This window comes from Rattus rattus, chromosome 2 (assembly GCF_011064425.1).
Source record: "Rattus rattus isolate New Zealand chromosome 2, Rrattus_CSIRO_v1, whole genome shotgun sequence".
Taxonomy (NCBI): Eukaryota; Metazoa; Chordata; class Mammalia; order Rodentia; family Muridae; genus Rattus; species Rattus rattus.
Window position 1 is genome coordinate 216,961,456 of NC_046155.1, and position 26,225 is coordinate 216,987,680.

At 45.7% G+C, this 26,225-nt stretch overlaps 1 protein-coding gene and 1 pseudogene across 1 annotated transcript; one reads left to right on the top strand and one right to left on the bottom strand.

Annotated features, from left to right (window-relative positions):
- Positions 1 to 1,751: 1,751 nt before the first annotated feature.
- Ifngr1 (interferon gamma receptor 1) lies at positions 1,752 to 20,379 on the bottom strand. The gene is made up of 7 exons (XM_032894939.1): positions 20,146 to 20,379; positions 15,562 to 15,676; positions 11,648 to 11,805; positions 8,341 to 8,507; positions 5,687 to 5,873; positions 3,622 to 3,746; positions 1,752 to 2,782 (listed from the first exon to the last, which is right to left on the bottom strand). Exons 1-7 carry the CDS (start codon positions 20,255 to 20,257, stop codon positions 2,231 to 2,233), a joined length of 1,416 nt encoding a protein of 471 aa, XP_032750830.1. The 5' UTR covers positions 20,258 to 20,379; the 3' UTR covers positions 1,752 to 2,230.
- On the top strand, positions 8,785 to 9,398 carry LOC116892980 (annotated as a pseudogene).
- Positions 20,380 to 26,225: the final 5,846 nt, after the last annotated feature.

The following is a 26,225-nucleotide window of genomic DNA, read 5'->3' on the forward strand; positions in this document are numbered from 1 at the left end:
ACGACACTTAGACTAGTACAGCACACTTCTTAGTATCTGAAGGTTTTCCCAGAGATGAGCAGATCCTGGGGCTCCGACGTAACTGCTGTGAGCCACTGTTAAAGTCTACTGAATAAACGACACTGGAACTGGAGCGTAGGGGCCTCATCGGAAGGCAGGAGTGCGTAGGGTCTCTCTCTATGCTGGCCCATCCTGCCACTCTTCTGTGCTTCCTGGCTGTTGTGACATGATATCAACATGCCCGATGGTCCCAATGTTTCTGCTTTACCACAGACCTAAAAGCAATGGTGACTGCTGACGGTGGTGTGAAACTCCCAAAGCCATGAGCCAAAATAAATCTCTTCTCCCATGAATTGTTTCTCTCAGGAGTCGTCACAATGGTGAGAGCTCTAACATACACTAGAAGAAAGCTTTAAAAGTTAAAACCATGACACACACATACAGTGCTGAGTAGTGAATGGCCTTTGCTCAGAGTGATGACAATGTGACAGATGATGAATGTGGCATCTGAACACAGCATAGTAAGTCGATGCTTTAGTAAACAAGATTGGGATAGTTAGTCAGGAGTAAAATGTGGTCAGATGTTACCTTTGAAAAGGCACGAAATTCCAACACTGAAAATACATGCTTGGTACTAGTAAGAGATTGCTTCTAGGATTCCTGCCATCCACTGAGGTCCAGCAAGTCTCTTGTATAGAAGCGTCTGACATTTGCACAGAGCCTATACAGTCTCCTCCTTTACCTTAAATCCTCTAGTTAAGATGCATGCGTAATTTGCCTCGGCTCATTTACTAAATACAAAATTGCACTAAAAACTTAGGTTCACTCATTCATGGGTGCAGATGAATATTTTAATGTTAATATTTGTTTTTAATTTTTTGCATGGTACAATCACGCATGTACATGGATGTGCACGTGTGTGCACGTATGAACACTGGTGGAATCCAGGGCTTAACTTCTGGTGTCTTTCTCAAGTGTTCTCCCGCTTACCTTAGTCTTCTGCGGACTTGATGCTCAGCTTACGGCTAGGCCACTCGCTCCTCAGTGAGAGCTGGGAAGCCTCCTGTCTCAGGCTTTGTGTTTGAGGGTTGTAGGGATGTGCATGCACACCCAGCCTTTTATGTGCGTGTGGAGGATCTGAACTCAGGTCACACTCACGCTGCAATCTCCAGCCCAGAGCTTACCTGTCTACTATCTTAGTGATTTCAAGGACTCCTGTGAAGCAGAAACTGTTGTTTCTCCTTCTGTACAACTTCTTCTCAAAGCTTCCTCCCTCGCTCTGCGGGGGAAGCGTCCTGGATGCTTCGCTGTCCAGAGAATCTGCTTTTCTTTCTCAACTCCTTGGACCAGGCTATTTTCCATCAGGCGCTGACTATGTACTGGGAATAGACTGGGAATGACTGTGCCCTGTCCTGTAAGGAATTTTAGACTTTACATGCGTGAATATTTCGCCTGTAGGTGTGTCTGTATATATCATGGCTGTGAAGCATCATGTGGGTGCTGGAAATAAACCCGGTCCTCAGAAACATCAACAAGAGCTGCTAACCACTGAGCCATCTGTCCACCCCGATCTATTATAAAAGGGGAGATTATTCTTAGAATGACTTTAAATTCTAAAATGAATATATATATACATGTACATGTATATATATAATTCTAAAGCATTCATACATATCAAATTATAGACAAAAATATGACAAATGATATGGAAGGTTGCCCAAGTGGTTTGATAAATGAATATCCAAATGAGCTCTGGTTTCAAAACATTTTACTTAAAAATCATAAGTGATGCCCCATAAAAAAAAAAACGTATGCACCCACAAATGTCCTACCAAACTTGTCACGAACGGAGTCCACCTGCGGTGGCTTTCAGCTTTCCTTAAGTGAAACTGCAAACGCACTATATACACGGACTTACAGATACAAAGGTGTGTGAGGACAGGTCCCCCGTGTCCCGTGAGGCAGTGAGGTGAGGAGCAGCGGCTGGAGGAAGCAAGGCTAGAGGAGGAGAACCGGCCCACCCAGGCAGCTCATAGGTGACCGTTCATCCCTCTGGCAGTCTTGGCATTTGCGGAGTAGACCCGGCAGTGCGCTCACACAGGCTCCTTATCCGGGTGTCTCTTCAGGGACGCTGCGGTCAGAATCGGCTAACGTGCAAAGTCTTTCATGAGAACAAAGCAGGAAAACTGCCTAGAGGCAGATCCTTCAGCACCGTCAGGACTCGGCGGCCTTAGGACAGTTCCTGGGTATCACCCGTGAGTCTATACCCAATCAAAGACTCCTTGCCCTCCCCGTCCACGGGCACGTCCACCAGCACGTGTGGTTTGTCATAACCGGAGAAAGTTGGGGCCTTCCTCATAGGTGCAGGGGCTGGGTCTGCCATCTTTATTTCCGAGTCGTTGTTTGGGAGAAAGTCAGAGTCAGATATGGAGCTGCCTGTGCCCACGAGGCCACTGTCAGAGCCGTCCCTGGAGTGATAGGTGGCGAGGCTACAGGAGCCTGACTGGTTACTACTTGACAGGGAAAAATGGCCACTTTGTACCGGAGTTGGAGGGCTGTCGGTGGTCTCGGGGGAAGTGTTTCCTTCAGCAACCGTAGCCGCGGTTCCTTTAGAAAGTTCTTCCTGCTCTGGTGCTCCTAGGCTGTCTGGAGTTGTCACTGTGGACAAGTGCTCCTCACAGATCACTGTCTCGTTCTCTAGGACAGCTGGCTGGCACGACGTGACAAGGGAGTACTTTGATTCAGGTTTGGTCTCGGACGTGGCATTTTTTACCACAGAGAGCTAAGTAGAGAGAGTGAATAAAGACAAAGGATTACTGAACGCAAATGCCTGTTAAAAAGAAAAGAACATATTTCGGAAGATGAGTAAAATGAGCTCATTACATTTCTTTTCCTTAATGCTTTTTGGATTTTGAGACTAGGTCTCACCTAGCCTAGACTGGTCTCAAAGTTACTATGTAGCATTAGCTGACCCTGGACTCCTTGGTGACATTCCGTCATCTACCTCTCAAGTGCTAGAACCTGAGATATGAGCCACCATGTGTGTCGTTTATTTATTTGTTTATTTATTTGTTTGTTTGTTTATAGACAAGGTCTTACTGTGTAGCTCTTACTGGCCTGGGACTTGACATGTAGAGCAGGCAGCCTCAAACTCAGAGATGCGCCTGTCTGTTTCCTGAGTGCTGGGATGCAAGTTGTACGCCACCACACCCAGCTTGTCTTTTCTCCTCTAAATAGAATTTATTTAAGGTTAAAAATACCAAGTCATTAAACATCTCATAAGTGCACGTCACCTTTGCGCCCCATCTTCTGCCTGTCTGCGGAGAAGCCCCTGGCTCTGAGCCTGTTGTACTCACACTGACTGAACCGTGGTCAGCGTTTCCCTGGAGACCGTTAGTTCTTTACTAAACGCGTCAGTTTTCATCCTGAAAATTGTGCAAAGGTACTTGGTGCACTGTAAAATACGTGTCGGCTCGGGTGCACAGCAGTGTTTAGTGAAGAGAACTATAATGAGGTGAATAGAATGCTATTCGTCCTGACCTCATTTTCCTGAATGATACTGCATGTGAGCGGACATCAACAGCTAGCATCTATAATTAAATAAACAATTAAGTGCATTACCAAGGACTTAGGTAACATTATGCTTTTTCTCTTAGATGGATTCTTCTTAATGTAACAACACACAAGTGCCGGGACAACTATTGTAAGGAAGAGAAGAGGAGCAACAAGCAGTATCCAAATTGATTCTAAAAACAAAAGGAACAACCACAAGTTACAGTCAAGGACACCACTCGTATGCAGCAGACGTCTTATCACCACCGCTCCTCAGCAAATTCACATAGCAGGATCAGGACCCCCGGAAACTGGGCAATGCATCGTAGCTACAGACCGGACTCCTCCCACTGCTGCAGCCCTCAAGAAAGAAAACCAGTCAGTAGTCCTACCGCCATGACATTCATGAAACACGGCAGGGACCAGCATGGAGAGACCACAAAACAGACGCCATGGAATTGATATCTTGGGGGTAACCAACAGCCGCTGAGCTGGAATGCAACAGGGGCTGCACAGGAGGGAATTCATGCTGGCACTGGACAGCTTCCTATACACAGACAAGTGTAGCTCTTGCCCCTCATCAAAGAACGTTCTTTCTCCAGCAGACATGGACCGTCTTAAAGCAAAGGCCAGGACTGGTGATAATGCAGAGAATGACTGACTATGGGGTGCCAGGCATCCTGGGCTACACCGCCATGACAAGAGGTAGCTGAAGTGCCTTCTTAAACATCTTCCCCACAGCCCGCAGCAGGGAGCTGCCGGGGTGACCCTTTCCCTCAGGTCCTCTCCTTGGAGGAAATAAATACTGACAGCGCTTAGCTCAGCCCTGCCCCTCAGACCCTTCCATTGCTGACTGGTTTTCTTTCTTGGCAGCTTATACAACACGCCTTCCTTTTCAGCCGCCTTTCATAATTCCCCTAGAAAAGTAAACGTTCTTCTTTGAAGTCATTTGAATTAAGAAAAAAATCGCTACTTTTTCCCCCTTTTATTAGCATAGGAAAGATATTGCCAAAAAAACCCAAAACAAACAAACAAACAAAACAACAACAACAACAAAAAACCCCTGAAGACAGGAAAAATCAATCAGAAAAAAATTAAATTTTATAATTCTAAAATCCTTAAGAAGTATTATAAAGCATTATTAAGATTATAAAATCTTAGGGGTTGGGGATTTGGCTCAGTGGTAGAGCGCTTGCCTAGGAAGCACAAGGCCCTGGGTTTGATCCCCAGCTCCGGAAAAAAAAAAAAAAAAAAAAAAAAAAGATTATAAAATCTTAATGAAGTATGTAAAAAATGAAAAAACATTTTAAAATATTATGCGAGTGCAGTAAAGTCTTGGGCTCTTTCATCTAGAGGGAGGGAAATCATTGCATTCGTCCCAGTCAACACTGAAGGGAAACGGGTACAGCGTGAACGTGAATTAAAATCAGCTCTGAGGGCAGGTGAGCCACAGGGGTTCAGCATGGCGTCTGCTACTGCTCTCTGTGGGAACAGCCGCCTCTTTAAACCGTGAGGAGCATGCGAGCTGCGTAACACGCTGTGCACACGAACCCAAGGGGGCAGCAGAGGGAAAGCGGGCTCCAAACTGCATCATGGGAGGACCACCTGCGGGCAGTTACTTCTTCTGACCTGAAGGACAGGCTACATTTTAATGGATGTGTGTGGACGTGCGTGCGGGTGTGAGCACACGAGCTGTCTTTGAACAACTTGGGGGAGCTTGGATTTTCCTTCCACATGTGTGCCCTGGACCCATCTGAGGCTATCGGTCTTGGTGGCCACTGTGACATCTATCTCCACGGACCTCTTCTGACTCTTCTCACGTTAACATGTTTTCAAGTTACGATTTGAAATAGAGATATTGATGTAGATGATTTTATCTATTTGTTGTGTATCTTTTCTTTCCGGGGTCAGGAGGGCATCAGCCATCTCGTGGCTTTTTGAGTTGGTTGCTGTAGTAATTCCGATGCCCAAGAAACTGTCTTGTTTTTAATTTTGAGCTTCTCTGGGGAAAGGGATGATTAGATATTTTTTAAAGAAAAGTCACGTGCTTAAGTTATAAATCAACCTCTTCTTTTCATACTAACCTACCTCAGTTAGCTCTCTGTCTTCAGCTGGGGGAAAGGCAAGAGCTTACCTTCTCTGTCATCATGGAGAAAGGGGATACAGACGTCTTTGGATGTTTCTGTTTTAACTTGCCAGAAAGACGACTTTCCAACTACTGAAACACAGTAATTGGAATTCAGCGTGGACACTGAGATGTTTAACTCACACAGAGTTTCGTCACAATCTTCTTTTAGGACGTTATGTTCTGTATGTAGGATCTACATGGAAAAACAACATTGTGAAATGTACGGCTTCCTTATCCAGAGGGGGAAACCATTGCATCTGCCCTAGTTAGACACCGGAGGGAGACAGGTAGTGCGTGAATGTGAAATGAAAACCAGCTTCAATAGCAAATAATGAGTTAACCTGTGACTTCCACACAGTGGGAAAAAGTACATCTGTAAACGACATACATGGGAACAGTATTGTTTAAGACTTGAAGAAGGGAAGTGTTCAGCTGGCTGTGAAACTAGCCAATACTTGTTTTTCCAGTTCCCAGAGTACTAGAAGCGGCTGAAGAGAGAAGAAAAACATCTCACAGGAAACATATGAAGGCAGCTACATGAAGGCTACAGGCTTTCTGTGCAGCAAACACATAAACATGACTGAAGTGGTCCCTTGAACAATCAGAGCTCAACCTTTCTACCAGCTACAGCACATGATCACCTATGCTGGGGCCCAGACACACAAAGGCAGTGTTGTACCTTGGCTAGGTAGCAGGGAAGACCAGGGTATTAAAGGGCTGGTGTCTGAGGGGCAATACTGGGGTGTGCCTGGCTGAGGTCTTTAAGAGACAGGCCCTCATGGGAAGTTAAGCTTTGAGTATAAAATATCCCTCACAGGCCTATGAAGTAAGGCCCAGGTCTTCACTTGGTAGTAATATTTTAGGAGGTTTTGGAAATATTTAAAAGTGGGGTCTATCTAGAGTAAGTTGGTCATTTGGGTTTAGATCTTGAGGGTGCCTTGTCTTGGCCTCTCCTGCCTCATTCTCTAACTTAAGACATTCCATTTCCTTTGCCACACACTGCTGCTGCCATGGTGTCATGCCCAAGGATATGCGGCAAGGTGACCGTGGACTGAGCCCTCAGAAACTCAAAGTCAAAGTCTTTACTCCTCATGGTGTTTCTGTCAGATAGGTGATCACGGAGATGAGACAACCATGCATACAGAGGACCTTAGGTCACGTGCTTGAAATGTATTCACTCACACACACACACACACACACACACACACACACACACACCCCTCTCCTGCTTCTGCTCTGGCTTGAGATGAAATCTCTTGTGATCATGGTGTATAGCTTGGTGAGCATGCCTTGGTCATGAGTTCGGTTGCCAGCAGAAGAATGGGAGAGAAAGTGGTCATGGTTTGTACAAATCCTGCTGTGGTGCCCTGCCTGCTATCCCCAGAGCTGAGCAGTGCAAACATCACACTCTGTGTCTCTAAAACTGAGGTAAATAAACTTCCCCATGCTGTCAGCTTGGGTGTTAGGTGACTTAAGGACGACGAGCACGTGTATTAGTGTCCATTTACTATGCCTCACAATCTAGGGCAGATGAGGGGTGAGAAAGGTAACAGAGTGGGATGTGTGCTCTTGAGGACTCCTAGAAGGACAGGGGAAACCAACTGGGCCACAAGAAATGAAGGAACCTGCTGAGAGTGGGAAGAAGACACAGCACCCGAAGACCAGATGGAAATACTGAAGGGCATTCTGGGAAGCGGCACCGGCTACTTCCAGTGAGCCGGGAAAGCAGCATCTCAGAGAAGGAACAGCAGTGAGGCTCTCCAATGCCTGCTCTGTCTCCCTCTGCCGCCTGCGCCCCTCTCCCCAAAGCCACTGGCCCTGTGTTGCTGTCCCATATGCCAACTGGACCTCTGTCTTTCCTAGGTCCTACGCTTCAAATGGTATCCCTAGGTCTAGCTGAGGGACCAGCTTCTAACCCCAGCACTGACCAATCACCAGCTTTTCTCCGACCCCTCCACTGAAGGCCACCATTCCATCCCTGTAGGCTGCCCACACCCTTTCTGTGGCACTGGGGTTTTTCCGAGTTTTGTCTGTACTGTCCACTTTGCAGTTCTGGGTATTTAGAAGACACATAGTATGTACGGACTTAATAAATGTTATATAAATAAATGACACCATACAGAATGGGGGGGGCACGGTTTGACTCCAAGCGTGGACTCCACACCGCTGCCAGAACAATGTATCATGGCACTGTGGTTGTGCTGTAAGGTATCTTTCAAAAATAATATGATCACAGAAAAACCCTAAGATGATATTCATCTCGCCGGGAGAGAAACAGGTATACAGAGAGGGGCATGTTCTAGAGAGGGCCCTGCGACCAAACAGGCAAAGAGAAAACATAAATGCATCATCTGGCCGGTGTTGGTGATTGACCCCATATCGGTCCTTCAACAGTATTTATGTTGTTTTTTCCTTATGAGAATCTATGACCCATGAGGCTTCTCTGCATACACATGAACGGCCTACCTTCATTACAGTCTATGAGAATAGCTTGCGTGAGCTGTAGAACAATTCCTGTTTTTAAGAACGATGAAAGAGGGGTTGGGGATTTGGCTCAGTGGTAGAGCGCTTACCTAGGAAGCGCAAGGTCCTGGGTTGATCCCCAGCCCCGGAAAAAAAAAAAAAAAAAAAAAAAAGAACGATGAAAGAGAGACACTCACCTCCCCACTCCTGTAATGTTTCACAAACACAGTGTAGTCGAATGTGTAACAGGTATTTCCGTCACCAAACATGGTTTCCTGACTCACATTGACCTTAGGGTGAAATATGTGGACAATCAGCTGATCTTCCTTCCTTCGGATGTCCAGGCCAGGCGGTCCAACCTTCCCTGGGGAGAAAGGGAAAGTGTTACTCCTCCCTCACAGCTAGTCCACCTATCCAAGTCAGTGGGTCCATTTAAACAACTGCAAAGACCTCGAAGACATTCTAAGAATACAAAGTTTAGTCAATCTCTGAGAAGAAGCTCTCTTAAAGAACCTCTGCATTGGTGACTTAGTTTTACCTCTGACTTTGTCTTTAGGAAAGTACAATTCATGGTAAACGTTGGTTTTTAGAAGATGAAAGGCCCCTTTCTGCTTGGCCGTTCTCCTGCACAGGAGGCAGCCATGGCACCCAGCCGGAATGGCATGATCCTGAAGCCCCACTTCCACAAGGACTGGCAGCAGTGAGTGGACACGTGGTTCAACCAGCCGGCATGCAAGATCCGCAGACTCAAGGCCCGGCAGCCCCTCGCCCGGCGTCCGGTCCCATCAGGCCCATCGTGAGGTGCCCTACAGTTAGGTACCACACCAAGGTCCGGGCTGGCAGGGGCTTCAGCCTGGAGGAACTCAGGGTGGGTGGTATCCACGAGAAAATGGCACGCACCATCGGCATCTCTGTGGACCCAAGGAGGTGAAACAAATCCACTGAGTCACTGCGGGCCAACGTGCAGCGCCTGAAGCAGCACCGCTCCAAGCTCCTACGTTTCCCCAGGAAGCCTTCTGCTCCGAAGAAGGGCGACAGTTCTGCTGAAGAACTTAAACTGGCCACGCAGCTAACAGGACCTGTGATGCCCGTCCGGAATGTGTACAAAAAGGAGAAGGCCAGCGCCATCACGGAAGAGGAGAACTTGAAGGCTTTCGCCAGCCTTCGCATGGCCCGAGCCAATGCCCGGCTCTTCGGCATCCGAGCAAAGAGGGCGAAAGAAGCCGCAGAGCAAGACGTTGAGAAAAAGAAGTAATTCTCGGCTGGAGAGTTGTAATGAATCTTCCATAAAGAAAAAAAAAAAGATGAAAGGCCGGACTGGTTGTATAGGCCTATAATCCCCGCCATTAGAAGGGTAGAGCGGAAGAGCAGCAGAAAACTGTTTGAAACCAGCCTAAGCAAATTAGTGTCAAATTAAAACAGCAGACTGGAGATGTAGCTCAATGGTAGAGCACTTGCCTAGCAATGTAAGGCCCAAGGTTCCTTCTCCAGCACTTGACCACCACACAAACATACGCAAGAGACGGAAACACCTTAAGGAACCTGTTTTCTAAAAACTGTTCCTGAAAAGGCTCGCTCTCTCTCTCTCTCTCTCTCTCTCTCTTATCTATCTATCTATCTATCTATCTATCTATCTATCTATCTATCTATCTATCATCTATCTATCTCTCTATCATCTATCTCTCTATCATCTATCTCTCTATCCATCATCTATCTATCCATCCATCATCTGTCTATCATCTATCTATCCATCCATCATCTATCTATCTATCTATCTATCTATCTATCTATCTATCTATCTATCATCTATCTATCTATCCATTATCTATCTATCATCTATCTATCTATCTATCTATCTATCTATCATCTATCTACCTATCATTTACCTATGTGTATGAGTATTTTCCCTTCATGTGTGTCTATACACCATGCACATGTCTGGTGCCTGTGGAGGCCAATAGAAGGTTTGGGGTTTCCTGGACCTGAAGTTACAGATGGCTGTGAGCTGCCAGGTAGGTGCTGGGATTTGAACTAAGTCCCCTGGAAGAACAGCCAGTGGTCTTAACCACTGAGGCATCGGTACAGCTCCTCGAAAGGTATTTAGTTATTTTCCTCACTGAAACCCAGTATCTTTTAACATCCATGGATGTCTGGCAGGATGGTTCGATCAAAGTTTGCTAATGTTCACTTCCTTCCTGTGAAAGTCAGAATTACAGCCTCAGAGAGTCTCCATATCCCCATGACTCTGGTGTGTGTGGCTGTCTGGATGAACACTGGTGTTTGCTTCTCATATGCACTGTGCACTCTCTTCCTCCCACGTCTGGTGTTGACCCCTCAGGGTATCTCTGGCATACTTTCCAAGACACAGTAGGTCCTTGATAAATCTGTGGCAGAGAAATCTGACATGACAATGGCAGATATTGGATGAATCCAGAGAATAAAAATACCTGAAGCAAGTAAGGAAGGGCCCATGGGAAGCCCTGGGTGTCCCCAAAAGGCTGGGGTGGAATCAAGGCAGTGAACCCCACAGGCGTGAAACATGGAAGTGATCAGTCATAGAGGGTGAGTTGGGAAGGGAAGCTGGAAGGGATGCCGTGAGGGCCAGCAGGCGAGGCCACAGGCTAAAGTGGAATGTCAGCCACAGAGGAGAACTGATACTGGATAGTCAGGAGTTGGAAAGGACAACTGAGACCAGTGAATTATAGGGTCAGGATGCTGGGAGTGCAAAGAGCTGAGAACCTTGGACTCAGACATGAAGGACTCTTCTGTTTCTCTTGGGACAGGCTGGCTTCAAACGCCTCACTCACTCCGAATCTTCCCAACCTGAGCCTCCTGCCTGCTCCCTTACAGGTATGGCCCACCTCAGGGGCTTAAACTCTAAATGTGTTAATGTACTATGTCGGTATTCATGCTTCCAAGGTCTTTAAGGATTTAAGGGACGTAGGAGGAATGAGCCCAGTGGCCAAGTCCTCAGTGAAAGAACTTTGGAATGAAGTTCTATCACAGTAGATGGGGAGAGAAAGGCTGATGCCCTCCAGTGCTGAGCAGCACTGGTCAGGATCTGACTGGACTGGATGCCAAGCAGTTTAAGTGGCAAACTGAAGGCCAGTTCAGTGATGCTTTCTGGGGCCTGGAAGAAAAAGACATGGGCTCCTTAACTTATCATTGCTATTAGACATTTGTTGCAACTACCCATGAAAGTGAACATACAAGGAAGTGTAAGTACTTGAAAATTAAAATGTATCCATGTAGGAGCTCGAGAGATGGCTCAGGGGTTAAGAGCAATGGCTGCTCTTCCAGAGGACCCAGGCTTGGTTACCAGCACCCACATGGCTGTTGGTAACTACCATTAATGGCAGTCACAGAGGATCCAACGTCCTCTTCTGGCCTCCGAGGGCACTGCAGGAATGTGGTGCACAGACATACATGCAAACAAAGCACCCATACACGAAAATAAAAAAATAAAAAAACTTGAAGAGTTACCCATGTATACAATCTACTTACCCTTTCGGCACATAATAAACTCTTCTGACTGTGCATAGGCAGACTCTCTTTGTCCAACCTTGGCCTTAACTCTGGCCCAGGCAGATGAGTCAGGCTCGGAAATGTAGATATTACAATAACGATGGGCAATGTCGGTGCAGGCATCAGTCCAGTTATCCCTGAGATGAAAGGGGGCACAAGCTAAATCATACTATCACACAGACTCTGGCTATCCACCCATGTTGTGATTTTCATCCGGTCAGCAGCTTTGAAGGGCTGAATTAAAACAGGACCAAGAAGCCAGCCGGAAGGAAGAGGCCCTATTCTTGAATTAGAGGGACATTTCCAGCATCTGAAATTCAAATGACTTTAAAATCCAAGCCCTTTTGAGCACCCGTCTGATGTCACAGAGAAAAGATGATGCTACCTCATGAAAAGTTGATTGTTTAATGTATAAAATTCATTATTCAAAATATCATATAGACTAGGAAGGTAGCTGGATGATAAATTTTGTGGGGCATGCACAAGGCCCTGGGTTCGCTGCTTACAAAAAATTAAATGTAAAAATTGGATCAAATAACATAAAAAATTACAAGTTACTTTGAGGCTATATGTAGATACAGTATACATAACCAAACTCCCACTCCTAAAGTATCTACATCTAGGTGTGTGTGTGTGTGTGTGTGTGTGTGTGTGTGTGTGTGTGAACTTTTCAAGATCTGAAGAAGCCAAGAAACATGAACTCTTCCTGTCCTAAGCATTTACGATAAGGTGTACTTAACCCTTGCTATAAATTCCTTATAAGAGACGGGATTCATAGAATATATTTTAAACTCTGCTTATAAAAACTGTTATGAATTTGTTAATAAGGATGCAATTCAATTACAAAATCAAACACATTACAAAGCTCTCCACTGTGGTCAGTTTTAGTCTTATTTTTTAAAATGATCTTTCTAGTAACATGTACAGGTTTTACAGGTAAGGAAGACAACACCTAGTGTATCAGCTTCTCTTGCCAAAACATAATGTTTTAGAAGTTCCCTGTCCGCACAGGAGCTTTTCATCCTCCCAGCTTCATTATTAATCAATGAAAATATAGATAAGGGTTTCTTTCTTATTTATTATGTTCTTATTAATACTGCTGCTTAAGCTGCCCCTTCCTTTGGCCAGTAAGAACCTACTTCCAGATGCCTATTGGGCCTGGAAAGATGGCTCAGTGGTTAAGAACACTGACTGCTCTTCCAGAGGTCCTGAGTTCAAATCCCAACAACCACATGGTGGCTCACAACCATCTGTAATGGGATCTGATGCCCTCTTCTGGTGTGTATGCAGACAACTACAGTTTGCTTACATATAATAAATAAATAAATCTTTTTAAAAAAAATGCCTTTTGGATCCCTTCCACATGTCCCCAGCATCTGTCAGCCACATGGAAACTTTCTCCATCCTTGTGGGCGGAGGTTGCTGGTCAGACACAGAACGCTTATTTATTTGAACAAGTTGCACTTCAGCCCAACAAAGACAATACAAAAATCCTTCAGACCAATCAAACCAATTTCCCTGAAACCTCTATCAAACTCTCCATTTTGTTCCTTGGCCTAACCATGCAGTTAGGGTTTCTCGAAGGAAAACAAGAGGTTCTTCCTATTGGTTTGCACGACATCGCTACCCATTTCTGCAGGAAGCCAGCCGGTCTCACACACTGGCTTCAGGGCTTTCACTTCCTGTGCTCTCTTTCCAGACTAAGACATTCCTTTCTTCCCCAAAGGAGTACACTGCACGTGCCTTATGTCTTAGAGAACTTAATTTCTATTCCTATTTACACAAAGTCTGGATATCACTACATTGAGCTCCCTAGAAATCCCCTCCAGGATCTACAAAGCTATTGGGGCAGGCAATCCGTTTCTGTAATGGCCACGTGCCCAATCTCCTATTCAGACTCTGGTCGTGTTTTTATAATGGTGCATCTTACAGGTAAGTTCCTAAAGAGGAATCCCCTGATCTAAAAGCGAACACTGGCTGGAGAGATAGTTCAATCAAGTGCTTGCTACATAAAGCACGAGGGCCTCAGTTCAATGCCCAGAACCCATGCAAAACCAAACAACAAAACAAAACCCCACAGGTTTGGTGGTGCATGCCCACGGTCCCAATGCTAATAGAGCAAAGGCAGGCAGATCACAGAGACAGGCAGATCCCTGTGGCTTGTTGGCCAGTCCGCCTGGTCTGCTTGGCAATCTCCAGGCAAATGGTGCCTGAGGAATCCATCTGAGGTTGTCCCCACCTTCCACATGTATGTGTGTAGACATCCGTACACTCCTGCATACACATGGACGTGCCCTCCTGTATACAACTAATGAAGATGCAACATGGAAGCTGGGGGTGTAACGCAGAGGTAGACAGTTTGCCTAGAGCACATAAAGCCCTGGCTTTGAGATCCAGGACCACAAAAGTGTGCCTAGATGAGCAGGTTAAGTTTTGTCAAATACATGCTCTTCCCCCATGGCAGGATCTATTCTGCAGTCACATTAATTATGTATGGGGGTCTCTGTCTACCCCAGTGTTCAGAGTTTTAATGTTTTCTTAATTAGCGATTGATGAGAAAGGGCCCAGCCCACTGTGGGTGGTGTCATCGCTGGGCTGGTGGTCTTGAGGTCTGTAAGAAAGCAGGAGCAGGCCAGGAAGCAGCACCCCTCCATGGCCTCACCAGCTCCTTCCTCCTGGTTCCTGCCCTGATTAAGTTCGAGTCTTGGCCTATTTCTTTGATGAACAGTGATTTAGGCCCGTAAGTGGAACAAACCCTTTCTTTTGCACATTGCTTTGCTCATTCACTGCAGCCAGGGTAACTCTGACAGAGTTAAAACAGCTCTTAAAATATCTGTGTAGGAACAGGGGACTCATGTCCTCATGGAGTTCTGTCCCACAGGCTATTTACTTAAAAGAAAACACAATGGGTAGATTTGAGTGCTAACACATTTGTCACATGACCAGGTTACATGATACCAAGTCTGGGACAGCCATTGACCATGATCTGTATGGTAGATATAAAGACTGCCTTTGTAGCAACCTCGATTACATCATAAGACAAAATCCGCGTTGGAGTCGTGCTTTCCATTCGAATCTACTTGAGCTGTAAGTACTTATTCCTAGTGTTATGGGGTCTGCTTAGATCCAATACAACTCAAGCGTCAGGTCGAGGGCGAGTAGAAGAATGTCCTGTAATCAAGCTGCTACTGACCCGATCAGGGATGCAGCACGGACTCTGAAGCTGAACTGTCATTTGAGCCAAAATATTAGAGCTTATCCGCTTGCAAACCACAAACACCTGAGCCAAGTTACACTCACAGTTTTTCCCACCAGTGAGGATCTAGTGACAGGGGACTTTCTCAGAACGTTTCTTTGTGGTACACTTACCCGGTTCTCATTGGTTGGCTTATTCAACAGTCGCAGGGTGACTTGCCTAGATTTATGTCTCAATCAGGATGTCAGTTATTCACTTACAGATCTCTCCCTGCCAAGCAGGATGTCAGTTACCCAGGGAGGCCTTGAGCGCTTAAACTTTATTTGACCCCTATTAAAAATGGAAGCTTTACTCAAAATGGCTTCAGTTTGGTTCCTTCTTATACAAGATACTGCTAAACTACCGTCAAAGTGGCTCTGCCCTCACTGCCGTCACCTGCAAGGCATCTATCTATTGCTTGGTAACAATTAATAAATCTTAGTTTACCAGGAGACTAGAGAGAAACCTTGGAAGTCAGTAGTGTTTCTCTACTTCACTGCTGAAAAGAACTAATCCTCATCCTTAGCATCTGTGACATCTACGGATAGTTGATAAAGTTTTGGGTGGCTGGGAAGGAGGGAGGGCAGAAAGGGGGGTGACAGACCGTGCGAGGATGCAGATTAAAGCAGAATTGAAATAATAAATGAATGATACTTACAGATACATCTTTACCTGTACAGTAAAAACAGGAGTCTGTAACATGTCCTGGTAGTTCCAGCGAACGACAGGGTTCAAGTTATAAGATGTAATTAGAACATTTGTTGGTACAGGCACTGTAAGAGATTCAAAAACAAAAGGGACCACAGTAAGAAACTAACATCAGCAATACAAAACCCTATGTGATGACGTTAAACACACATGTTAGACAGACACACATGCACATAAAAGAGGAAGTCAGTACAGCAGGTGATGAATTATTTCAATCAAAGCAAACTTACAGGACGTGGCTTTATTGAAAATGTACAGGAGAGTTCTGATCCACTTTGGATTACGTAATTGCCGTCATGATACGAGCTGTGACTTATAGCAGTAGCAAAATTGCAGTTATGAAGTAGCAAAGAAAATACTTCTATGGCCAGGGTCACCCCAACAGGAGAAACTGTATTAAAGGGTCATAGTGTTAGGAAGATTGAGAACCAGCGCTTTAAGGGGTCCCAGACTGAATAAAGGAGAAAAGGGTTGGAGGAAAAGTGAGAATCACCCCCTCCGTCCTCCTGACCGCGAGCTCAGTATGACGAGCTGACTCCTACTTTCTGTGGCCAAACCTTTACTGTGGTAAACTGCACCCCTTGGATTGGGAGCCAAAGCATGGTCTTCCTTCCTTGTGTGTACCTGCCGAGGAGAGCTACCAGAGAGTGGAAACAGCCCATGAAAGAGAAGTGTGTTACAGTCAACAAAGCTGAAAGGGATCAGGGATCCGAAGAGTGCTTTGACCTTAGGCATGGAGATGCAGAGTTGGGAGTTTACCCTGCCGGCTTTCAGTCTGGCTTTGGCCTAGTATTTCCTGACTGTTCTCTTTCCTTCCATTTGGAATGGTGAGATGTATCCTGTGCCATGTTGCAAGGGCATGATCTGCCTTTTCAGTCTGATTTACAGGGGGTTACAGTGAAGAGATTGCCGTGAATATCGGAAGTCTTTGAACTTCTAAACAGGCTTGAGACTATTAGAGACTAGCGGGGACCTCTGAAGTTGGATTGAATGCATTTCTGCACTATGGGGCCCAAGGAGTGGAATGTGGTGGTTTGAATAGAAATGGTCCCCATAGACTCATGAGTTGGCATGCTTGCCCGATAGGGAATGGCACTATTAGGAGGAGTGGCCTTGTTAGAATAGGTGTGACGTTGATGTAGGAAGTGTGTCACTTTGGGACAGGCTCTGAGGTCTCAGATACTCAAGCTAGGTGTAGAATGGCATTCACGTCTGCTGCCTGTGGGTCAAGATGTAGAATTCTCAGCCTCTTCTCCGGCACCTCGTCTGCCTGCACGCTGCCATGGTTCCTGCCATGACGATGAGGGACTGAACCTCTGAAACTGTGAGCTAGCCCCGATTAAGAACAAAACAAGACAAAACCGTGTGAATGGTAGGAGGATGAGTGTTTGCTCTTGGGCAAAATTTAAATTTCTTACATTGATCTAGGTGAATTTTTTTTAAAAAAGGTCAGTGCACATCTTCATGCATGACTAAAATAATTTAATATTTAAAGCTATTTGTTAATGAGACATGGGTTAAGCGATGATAATTCACTCACACCAATCTCTACAAAGCACATCTCAGACAATACCCGCGTTGAGCATGTACTCATCCTCTGAATGACAGAGTTAGTACTTTATCAAGGAGAAATCAAGTTCTAGGGAAAGGAGGTAACAATGAAAGCATAAAGCGCTTTGTTCATTTTAATTAAAAGGCATTGAGACTGTTTAATAAAACAGGGGCTGTAACCTCAGCATATAAAGCGGGCGTGGGAATAATCGTTTTCTGATAATTTCTCTACAATCCCAGCATTCAGAAAGCTGAGCCAGGCAGGGAGCTCAGTTTGAAGCCAGTTTGGGAAGCATAATGAGATATCACTTCAAGACAAAATACACAGACGAAAACAGCAGAGGGGAGACAACAAAAATCTAAAGAAATGCATTCAAAAATCTACAGAATGTGTCATAAAATGCTAGGGTACAATACAGAAGGGCATAGGTGTTACCATAGGGGGCGCAAACTATGAGGTCACACAGAGGAGAATCCAAGTAGAAGGAAGTACCTGGCACTCGGTTTAAGGCTCTGCCCTGGGCCAGGCAGCTGTGTTCTTCTCTCCACCCACACCCAGTCAGAGTCCAACCGACCCGCCTCCTTAATGTCCCTGCTAGAGTCCCCCTCTTCCATTACAGTCGTTTCTCATGGGAACTTATGAACTTGAGCTCCAGCTTCCTAATGGGCTTTCCCCCTCAAAGTACTTTATATGGTGCCTGGCATGTCTAAAAAGCATTATCTAACCTTGCAAGCCACCCGGTGATCCCAGGCATGGTGGGCACACACAAGAATATAAATTCTTGGCTCGGGCCCTGAACTTCTTTCAGAGACAATGTACTTCTCTTTCTGAGAATTCCTCTACACCACACCTTTTAACAATGTCCTTCCCCATTGGTTGGCACCCAACCAAGCTAGGGAAATGAGTCTTCCTCTGGGATTTTGTTGAGATAGAAGAAGTTGCAAAGATTTAAAAGACCCAAAGGTTACCAGCACCATTCCTGCCAAGAAGAGAATCTGTCTAACCAGGCCCCTGGAAATAAGGAATGGTGCATGGTAGCTTTCGCCTCCTTTACCTCCTTCCTCTTCTTCCTCCTTTCTTCTTCAGTTCTGTTTGTTTGTTTGACATAGGGTTTCCCTATGAGGCCCTGGCCGTCACTGCCTCCCGAGTGCTGGGATTAAAGGTGTGCATGACCACTGCCTATCAATGTTAACCTTCTTGTGTTCCAACTTCCTGAAGCCAAGCTGCTCTCTCTCATTTTCTGTTTAACTCTACCTTGGGAGTCTCTGAGCCAATAACCTTCTGTTTCAGGTTAAGCCAGCTAAGGCCACGTTTCCATCCCTTGCTGTTATACATAACAAAAATCCCAGTTGTTTCCTATCTCTCTCCTGTCACACAGTCCACGATAAAACTCCCCCACTAGCTGAACACGCCACTTCATACCCCTGCAAGCACATTCTCTCTAAGCCTCTGGTTCTAAGCCTGGCTGCATGTCTCTGAAAAATCTTCCCAGAGTTCCCTGATTTCCAGCAGCCTGTAAGTAAATTCAATATCATATCACAGTGTACCTCAATGGCCCACAGGGTCAGGTGACTCCCCTCCAGGTAACGGCTGGTGGTGGGATGGTTAAGAATTTGCACTCTACCACTTGGGCAGCCCCGTGTGCCTCACCATGGATGCAGAAACCAGTGGCAGCTTCAGGAGAGGTGGTTGTGAAAATCGACAGTGCCCAGCACTCAGTAAGTCATATCTGTAATCTGTCTTCCTAGCCTTTGGTACCGTGTCTATCCTCATGGATAACTAAGGATTTGTTTGCTTGGTTTCTAATACACTCATTCTACCTTTAATTAAAAAAATTCAAATTACTAAAGTACAAGTTTTTAATAAGGCATTTTCATACATATTGCATGCATACCATTATTGCTTCTAATTCATCCCCCAGTTGCTCCTGTCTCTTTATTTCCGGTCACCTCCCTCCTCCAAGAGTCCAAGAGTCTCTTCTGCATTAATGCCCCATGAGTTTTATTACCCTGCTTTTACTTGTTGTAAACCCTCCTTCCTCAAGATCTCTTCCTCCCCTCTCATGGTTTCCTCCACAGACACAAATATCTAGGGTCTATTTATCATAAGAAAACATGGCATTTGTCTTTCTGAATCTGGCTGTATCACAATTTAACACTATTTTCTATTCCACTGCCCTGCAAATATGATTTCATTTTTCTCTACATCTAAGTGGGATTTCAGTTTGTACATGCCCCTCATTTGCTTTTTCTGACATCTAGGTGGCTATTGCCTAACTACCTTGAATGATTATTTGCTTGACCTTTGAAGATCAAGTCAAGGCAAAGCAGAACTGGAATCTGCACACTTAACTGGAGCTCCTGAAAACTCTAACACGGGGTTCAAAGCTGCAACTCATCTGAGAGTTAAAGAGGTCTCCCCATGCCTTCCAGCAGCTGGATATTGGGAACTTCTCATACACTTAAGATTAGGGACTGGGAGGGAGGGAGTGCATGGGAGAAGTTTTATAGTTGTCTCTAGAGCTCTAATCAAGACGAACGAGCCCCAGCATATATGTCCTGGAAAATGTCAGTAGGCAGATGAAATCAAAGGTTCTAAGGAACTACGCTATGAAGAACCCTTGCATCTCAACACTTTCATATTTAAACGCCAGACTAACAAAAGAGAATCTCTTAGTATCAATAGGCTCTCTCCTTCAAAGGATTTGGACAACAGCCGGAAAATGAGGTCTGTAAGCAGTGTACACACAATGCCAAACGCTGCCCTGGAAACTAACTGTAAAACACACCACAGCTTTGTTGTGTTGGCAAAGAGGCGAAAGCGGCGTGTACCGCAGAGACCCCCCCCCCCCCGGGCGACCCCTGGGTTCCAGGACTCAGGGCCGCTTAGCCCAGGGCGGCGCATCAGGACCACAGGGACTTCCCAGCCGGGCGCCTCCGGCCTGGCCTCCCGCCCCAGCCCGCAGCGGCTCGGAGAGATTACCCGAGGGCGGCTTAGGATCCTCGGTGCTCATCAAAGCTCCACTCCCGATCTCCGCAGACAGCATCAGGACCACCAGCAGAATCATCCTGCCGACTGCAGCCTGCGGGCCCATTCCTGAGCAAAGGACACCCTTGACAGGGTACCCGCGCCGCCCGAGGCCTGGGCGGGCGTCACGTCCGCCGCAGACTAGGTAGTCGACTTCGTAGGCCGCCTGCTGGGGAAGCTGGGTGGGGCTAAACTCAAAGTCTACTGTCCAGGAGAACAGCAAGGGAGGGGCGTGGCTTCAGGGGGAGGCGGGGCCTCAGAGGGCAAAGACTAAAGGCAGCTCGTCAGAGGCGGGGTCTGGGCAGAGAGGCGGGACCAATACTCGATTCTTTCAGTGTTTATTGGAGTTTGAGGGTTGGGGGTGGGAGTTGAGGCGGGATCTGCACGAGGAGGCGGGTCCTGGCGGGTCTAAAGTGGACTAGGACACCGGGAATAAGCGCGGTCTGCGTAGGGGATCTGGGCATGGCACAGAGTGGCGGAGGCCTTAACAGTTAACACTACATTGGAAGAGGGGTGGACTAGCCCGAGGCTTGAAACTGTGGGCTTCCTCTCTGTATTCAGACCTGGATTGTGGGTACACGTGAAACTCTGACCCGAACGTTACCTTTTTCCAGCGTGACACTACCTTCCACAGTTCCTCTTTCTGTTTATGCTTATCTCATCCGTCAGCATGAGGGGTCTTAGAGCCTGAGGTTTTAGAAAAGTTCCAAAAATCCTTCTCCAGTCTCTACCAGTTTTGTCTGCGGAACTTAAACTTCTGGTTTTCAAGACTTTTTTTCCCCCCAGATTCTAAAAACACAAATCCAATGTGCTTGCTAAGCACTTTATTCTTAGCAAAAGCAAACTACCGCCAAAAAAGCCCATGACCATTTTAATAATGAAATATCAAAGGGCAGATTTCTAAGTAGTCTCTCATCAAGAGATTGGCCTTGCCTCTCTGACCGCACCAGTTAGTTTGCATCTCTCTTCTTCCCCTAGATTCACTTTAGCGTCCTCGTACTTAGTATAGACAGCACTCTTGTACTGCTTCACCTGCTTCACCTCTCTCATCACTATCTCTGCAAGAAATTTAAATGCAACCCACTCTCCCTTTATTTTTAAAGACACATTTACATCCCCAACTACAATATGCATATTGATTTGGGTTTTCTTTGCTTCCTAAAACGCAAATTCTATACGGTAGAAACACTGGCATGGTATCCTCCCAGTCTTCTAAGCGAAATGTTATGAAGGCATTCTGAAGACCCGGAATTATCAGCTCAGGCTTGTTACTTGTCTTGATCAATTAACGAATGAATTCTGTTAATAGTCTAGCATTTCTCAGACTATAATGCCAGTAGACATCTTGGTGATCTTGTACAAGTTCAAATTCAGTAGACACAATTTGGGTTAGACTTCAACTTTGTGCATTTCTGGAAAAAGTACACAGCGAATGCCTCCCTCTTGGCGCTAGGAATAAGAGTATTTGGAATAAGAAAGCTGTCCCAAAGACTATTTCCTTTGGTGTGCTTATGATATGTACCCCAAGAAAAGCATTTCTAGTCACTGTATGGCCACAAGGATAAATCACTGCACTGTGCTGCTTAGGAATCTAGAGCAGGATAAACCACACCACACGGTTCACAGATTTCGTTGTAGTTGATACAACAGTGAGTCTCCATGCGTCCCAGGCTGGCTTACTCAGGAAGCAGATTATCATCTGGAATGTAAGATGGGAATATTTATGGGAAACACTGCTGAGATAAGCCCCTGTACAAAGAGAGGAGGAGAAAACAGGGCTAGATCTGTGTGAGGACTTGTCAACCTCATGAGCTGCTCAGAAGTGGGGATGGCTTTGTAGGAGTGTCCTCCATGGGTGTGGGAAGCCAGGTTGCAACTTCCCAGAACTGAATACAAGCTAGAACAGGACACGGTTTGGGGCTTCCATGACTTGAGCACCTCCAGAAAGAAGGCTGGCAGCTGAGGTTGATTACTAGCTGCGCTCCTGCTGGCCGGGAGGGGATGGGACTAAGTCTCGGATTTCTGAGGAAGGATTTGGACAAAGCTTCAGAATTTCATCCACTGCAGAACATCTTTCCAAAGCATTGCCAGCGTCTCCTGGAGGCAGAGGATGCTTAAGAACTCACTGTTTCTGAGTGTTTCTGTGGATACCCTAGCTAAGCAATAAAGTATTGCCCCGGGGAAGGCAGACACAGCACCTTCCCCCATGGAGCTTGTGTCCTCTGAGGAAGAGGCATTGTAAGAGCAGCATCAATGTTGTGCCAGATCTCAAGATGAACAATAATGAGATTACAGTATCGTGTGTGTGTGTGTGTGTGTGTGTGTGTGTGTGTGTGCGCGCGCGCGGTTTATAGGCTAATAAGATTAGTAGGAAAATAAATAAAACCTATATATTTTAAAAACCCAATTATAGAAACTTTGTAAAGCCAACACAGGGAGGGGGGGATGATCAGTGTTTTAGCTTCTAATGCCAAATCATCGGAGAATCCCCAAGGACGTGCATGTGCCCACTGTAGCCTCCTCGTGTTGGTTCGAAACCAAGAAAACAAATTTGGGGTGAGGGTGAAGAGAATGTAAAGCTGAGATGTACGTGGAGCTGCTGATACCGTCAGGAGACACCGTCTGAAGGCCACCCTCAACATGGCTTGGAGGAAATCAGTGGACTAAGTAAAATAAATGACAAGCCTAGAAACAGAGCAGGGCTGAGCAACACCCTCGAGTAGCACACACTGTGCTTAGGCTCTGGCATTTCCTTCCCCTTTAAGGCAGGGAGCTCGAGAGTCTGCAGCTACAGCACAGAGTTCTGTATTCTCCCCGTCGGCCTAAAAATTGTAGCCAATGCTCTTAACCCCACACGCTTCCCCAGGCCTCTGGGTGGTCCACACTGACTCATCTAACCTCCTTTCTCTGCTATAGTGTTTGTCACCATCTGGAGAGCTCACTATAAATGATATATACTCAAAGTACATGTATTATATAGACATTATGTTTTTCTCGGGGCTGGAGAGATGGCTCAGAGGTTAAGAGCACTGACTGCTCTTCCCGAGGTCCTGAGTTCAATTCCCAGCAACTACATGTTGGCTCACAACCATCTGTGATGGGATCCAATGCCCTCTTCTGGTGTGTCTGAAGACAGCTACAGTGTACTTATATAAATAAGTATTAAACAAAACAAAACAAAACATGTTTTCTCAAGATGTATAAATATACATCTCCCCCAAATAATTACTGAAATTGTGTTTGTAGTCATCAAAGAATGCAACAGGATTATAGGAGCACAGAAGGGGACTTGATATGAGATTTAAGAAGTTCATACGTGGGTAAGTGTATAACACACACACGTTCTTTCAGTTGTCTCTTTTTACTGCTGGAAGGAAAACTGTTTCCCTCGCTGACATGTCTCCGACCCCTAGACAAGTGTCTAGCAACCAATTAGTCTTTAGTAAGTAGACAAAAGAAGGAAAAAAAACCCAAGCTTATAGAGAGATATAAGTGAAAGCATATATAGTTTAATTTATGGTTGCCTACAACATAACCAGGTCCTTGGTGGGAATTCCAAGTGTTTACCTATCAGACTGATACTGAGAAAAGCATTATTTATTTTTGCTGTGCATGCCTCTCTCATCTTCCATGCCAATGTCTGATTGTGTCACGTCAGCCCCTGCCTCAAAGTCAGTTATCTGTGGGACAGGAAAATCACCCACTGAATGAGAACCAGGACACGATGGCTCCTACATATAACTGAGGGGAAGGGTTTAGTGTGGAGATGAGGGAGAGCTCAGCTAGAGGTATCCGGCAGGGTCTAGACTGAACCAGGCCATGAGAGGAGAAAGAGATGGAGAGAGTGAGAGAAGAGAAAAAGAAGAAGAGGAGAAGGCAGACGAAGAACAGAGACACAAGGCAAGAGATCAGGAATCCAAAAGGCCAAGAGGAAGCCAGCCAGGAGCCAAGAGGGAGGGAGCAAAGAACCAAGAGAAGACTGAGACAGCACATGGCCAAAATGGCTGTTTTATGTAGAAAAGAGAGGCTGGGGAAAGGGAAGTGAAGTCTAGCTCCTGGCCTAGAGAGGTTTAGGTCAAGGATGGGGTGAGAGTCAAGTGTTGGGAGGAGTCATGGGTACTGAGTGGGACTTGTTCTGGGTTTCTTTGAGACAAGATACCTACCATACAATTTCTCCCAGAGGACTACATGATGCAGAGTTTCTGAATCCACCTGGCATGCCAGGCTTGCCCCATTAACTCACTTCAAAGAGGTTTTCCCCTGTCTCTTATCTCACAGATGTCTTGATATTGCAGCTGTAAAAGCTCAGCACCGCACTCCAAGCTTAGGTGTAGCTAAGCATAGTAATATGGCTTTATTTTGACCAAAGTCTGCATGGGCATGACTGGAGGGCATTATAAAAGAACAGATGCAACGAGAAAGCATGCTTGCCTGGACCCTTCTCTTATTTCCTGCTTTGAATGTGCAGACAGCGATGTCTACTAGGCAGTGGACCTATGAAATCCTAACACAGTTAGGTTAAGGAGAAAAAAAAAATCAACAACTCAGAATGGAGGATCACGCAACTGGGGAGATAGTTTAGTTGGCAAAGTGCCAGCTCCACAAGCGTGAGGACCGGATTCAGATCTGCAGAATCCACATAAAAAGGCAGGTGCAGCAAGGTAACTTTGCAGCACCAGCTCTGGGGTGGGTTGGGGAAGGGGAAAGGCTGATATTTGGAGCTCTTTGGTGTCAGTTTAACCAAACCAATGAGCTCAAGGTTCAGTGTGACCTTGTCTCAAAAAATGTAGTGTGGGAATGATTGAGGAAGTTATTTAAAGTCTACCTCTGGCTTCTCTATGCTATGTTCACTTGCATACCCAAATGATCTCTGTCTCTGTCTCTGTCTCTGTCTCTGTCTCTGTCTCTCTCTCTCTCTCTGGCAAGAGATCAGATCTGGATAGAATGCAGACACACCTTTAGTACATGCCATTAACCCCAAACAACGTAGGTAAGGTTAGTTTGTAGAAGGAAACAGCCGTGTTTGAAAGTGATATCTACGTGATATCACTTTTGAATCAGAGAACTGTTTGACAGAATGAGTCATAGATAGGATATGCCCAACACTCATGAGAAAAGACAGGAAAGGGAGGTGCAGTGCAGAGAGAGGGAGAGGGAGGGAGGGAGAGGAGAGAGAGAGAGAGAGAGAGAGAGAGAGAGAGAGAGAGAGAGAGAGAGAGAGGCAGTTCCTTCAGGACAGGACAGTTTTACAGAGACAGGTTGCAGAGAGAATAAACTAGACACAGGTGAAGACAAAAAAGCTGGAGAATAAGATAGAGAATGAGAAGGAGCCAGAAGATTAGAACCAATTGCTGGAATTAGTTTGAGGCCAAGCAGAGCAATTCAGTCGGAAACCGAGAAGTCAGTTTAAATCAGTCAGCTTGGCGAGGAGTTTTGAGCCAGAATAGCTGAGTTGAACCTGCCAGCCAGAGTTCAGAAAGAGATAGACAGGATGAGCTTATTCAGCAGTGAGCCTCTGAGATGACAATTACATCTAGAGAATAAAAATAATACACACACACACACACACACTCCTCACATGCACAAACACACACACACACACACACACACCATACAACTGGAAGGTTGTATATATTGCAATCCCGAGTTATCAATGAGCTTTTGAGCCAGTGAGGCAATGTCTACTACTATTTATCTCTGTGTATTTTCCATAAAGAGAAAACTAGATGCTTATTGGTTAAAACCATTGCCAAGTTGATTTTCTGTTCATTGTGCTGAATTTTTACCACTCAATGTCAGGTCATCCTAAGTGAGTTCTCTCTCAGAGAAAGGGTTGGTGTACAAACCACAACACTGAAGAAAATGCAGAAGCAGAGGCTACCCAGAGGGTAAAAAATTAGCCCAGTGGCATAAATCTATCTAGTGAGATTTCCATAGTGCCATCCCTTCCTTTTGGTCTTGATCTCCATGTGTTGCATGCTTGGGGGGCTTTCAATATTTGAACAACTTGGTGATATTGAATGATGGGAAATTTC

Bases quoted from the DNA above. Each gene is read 5' to 3' on its own strand.
- Ifngr1 (XM_032894939.1), bottom strand. From the start codon at position 20,257: ATGGGCCCGCAGGCTGCAGTCGGCAGGATGATTCTGCTGGTGGTCCTG. The intron at 11,806-15,561 runs GTAAGTATCATT...CTTTCATCTCAG, and splicing joins GTACAGGTAAAGATGTATCT to GGATAACTGGACTGATGCCT. The intron at 3,747-5,686 runs GTAAGCTCTTGC...TTTTGTTTTTAG, and splicing joins TCTCCATGATGACAGAGAAG to AATCAATTTGGATACTGCTT.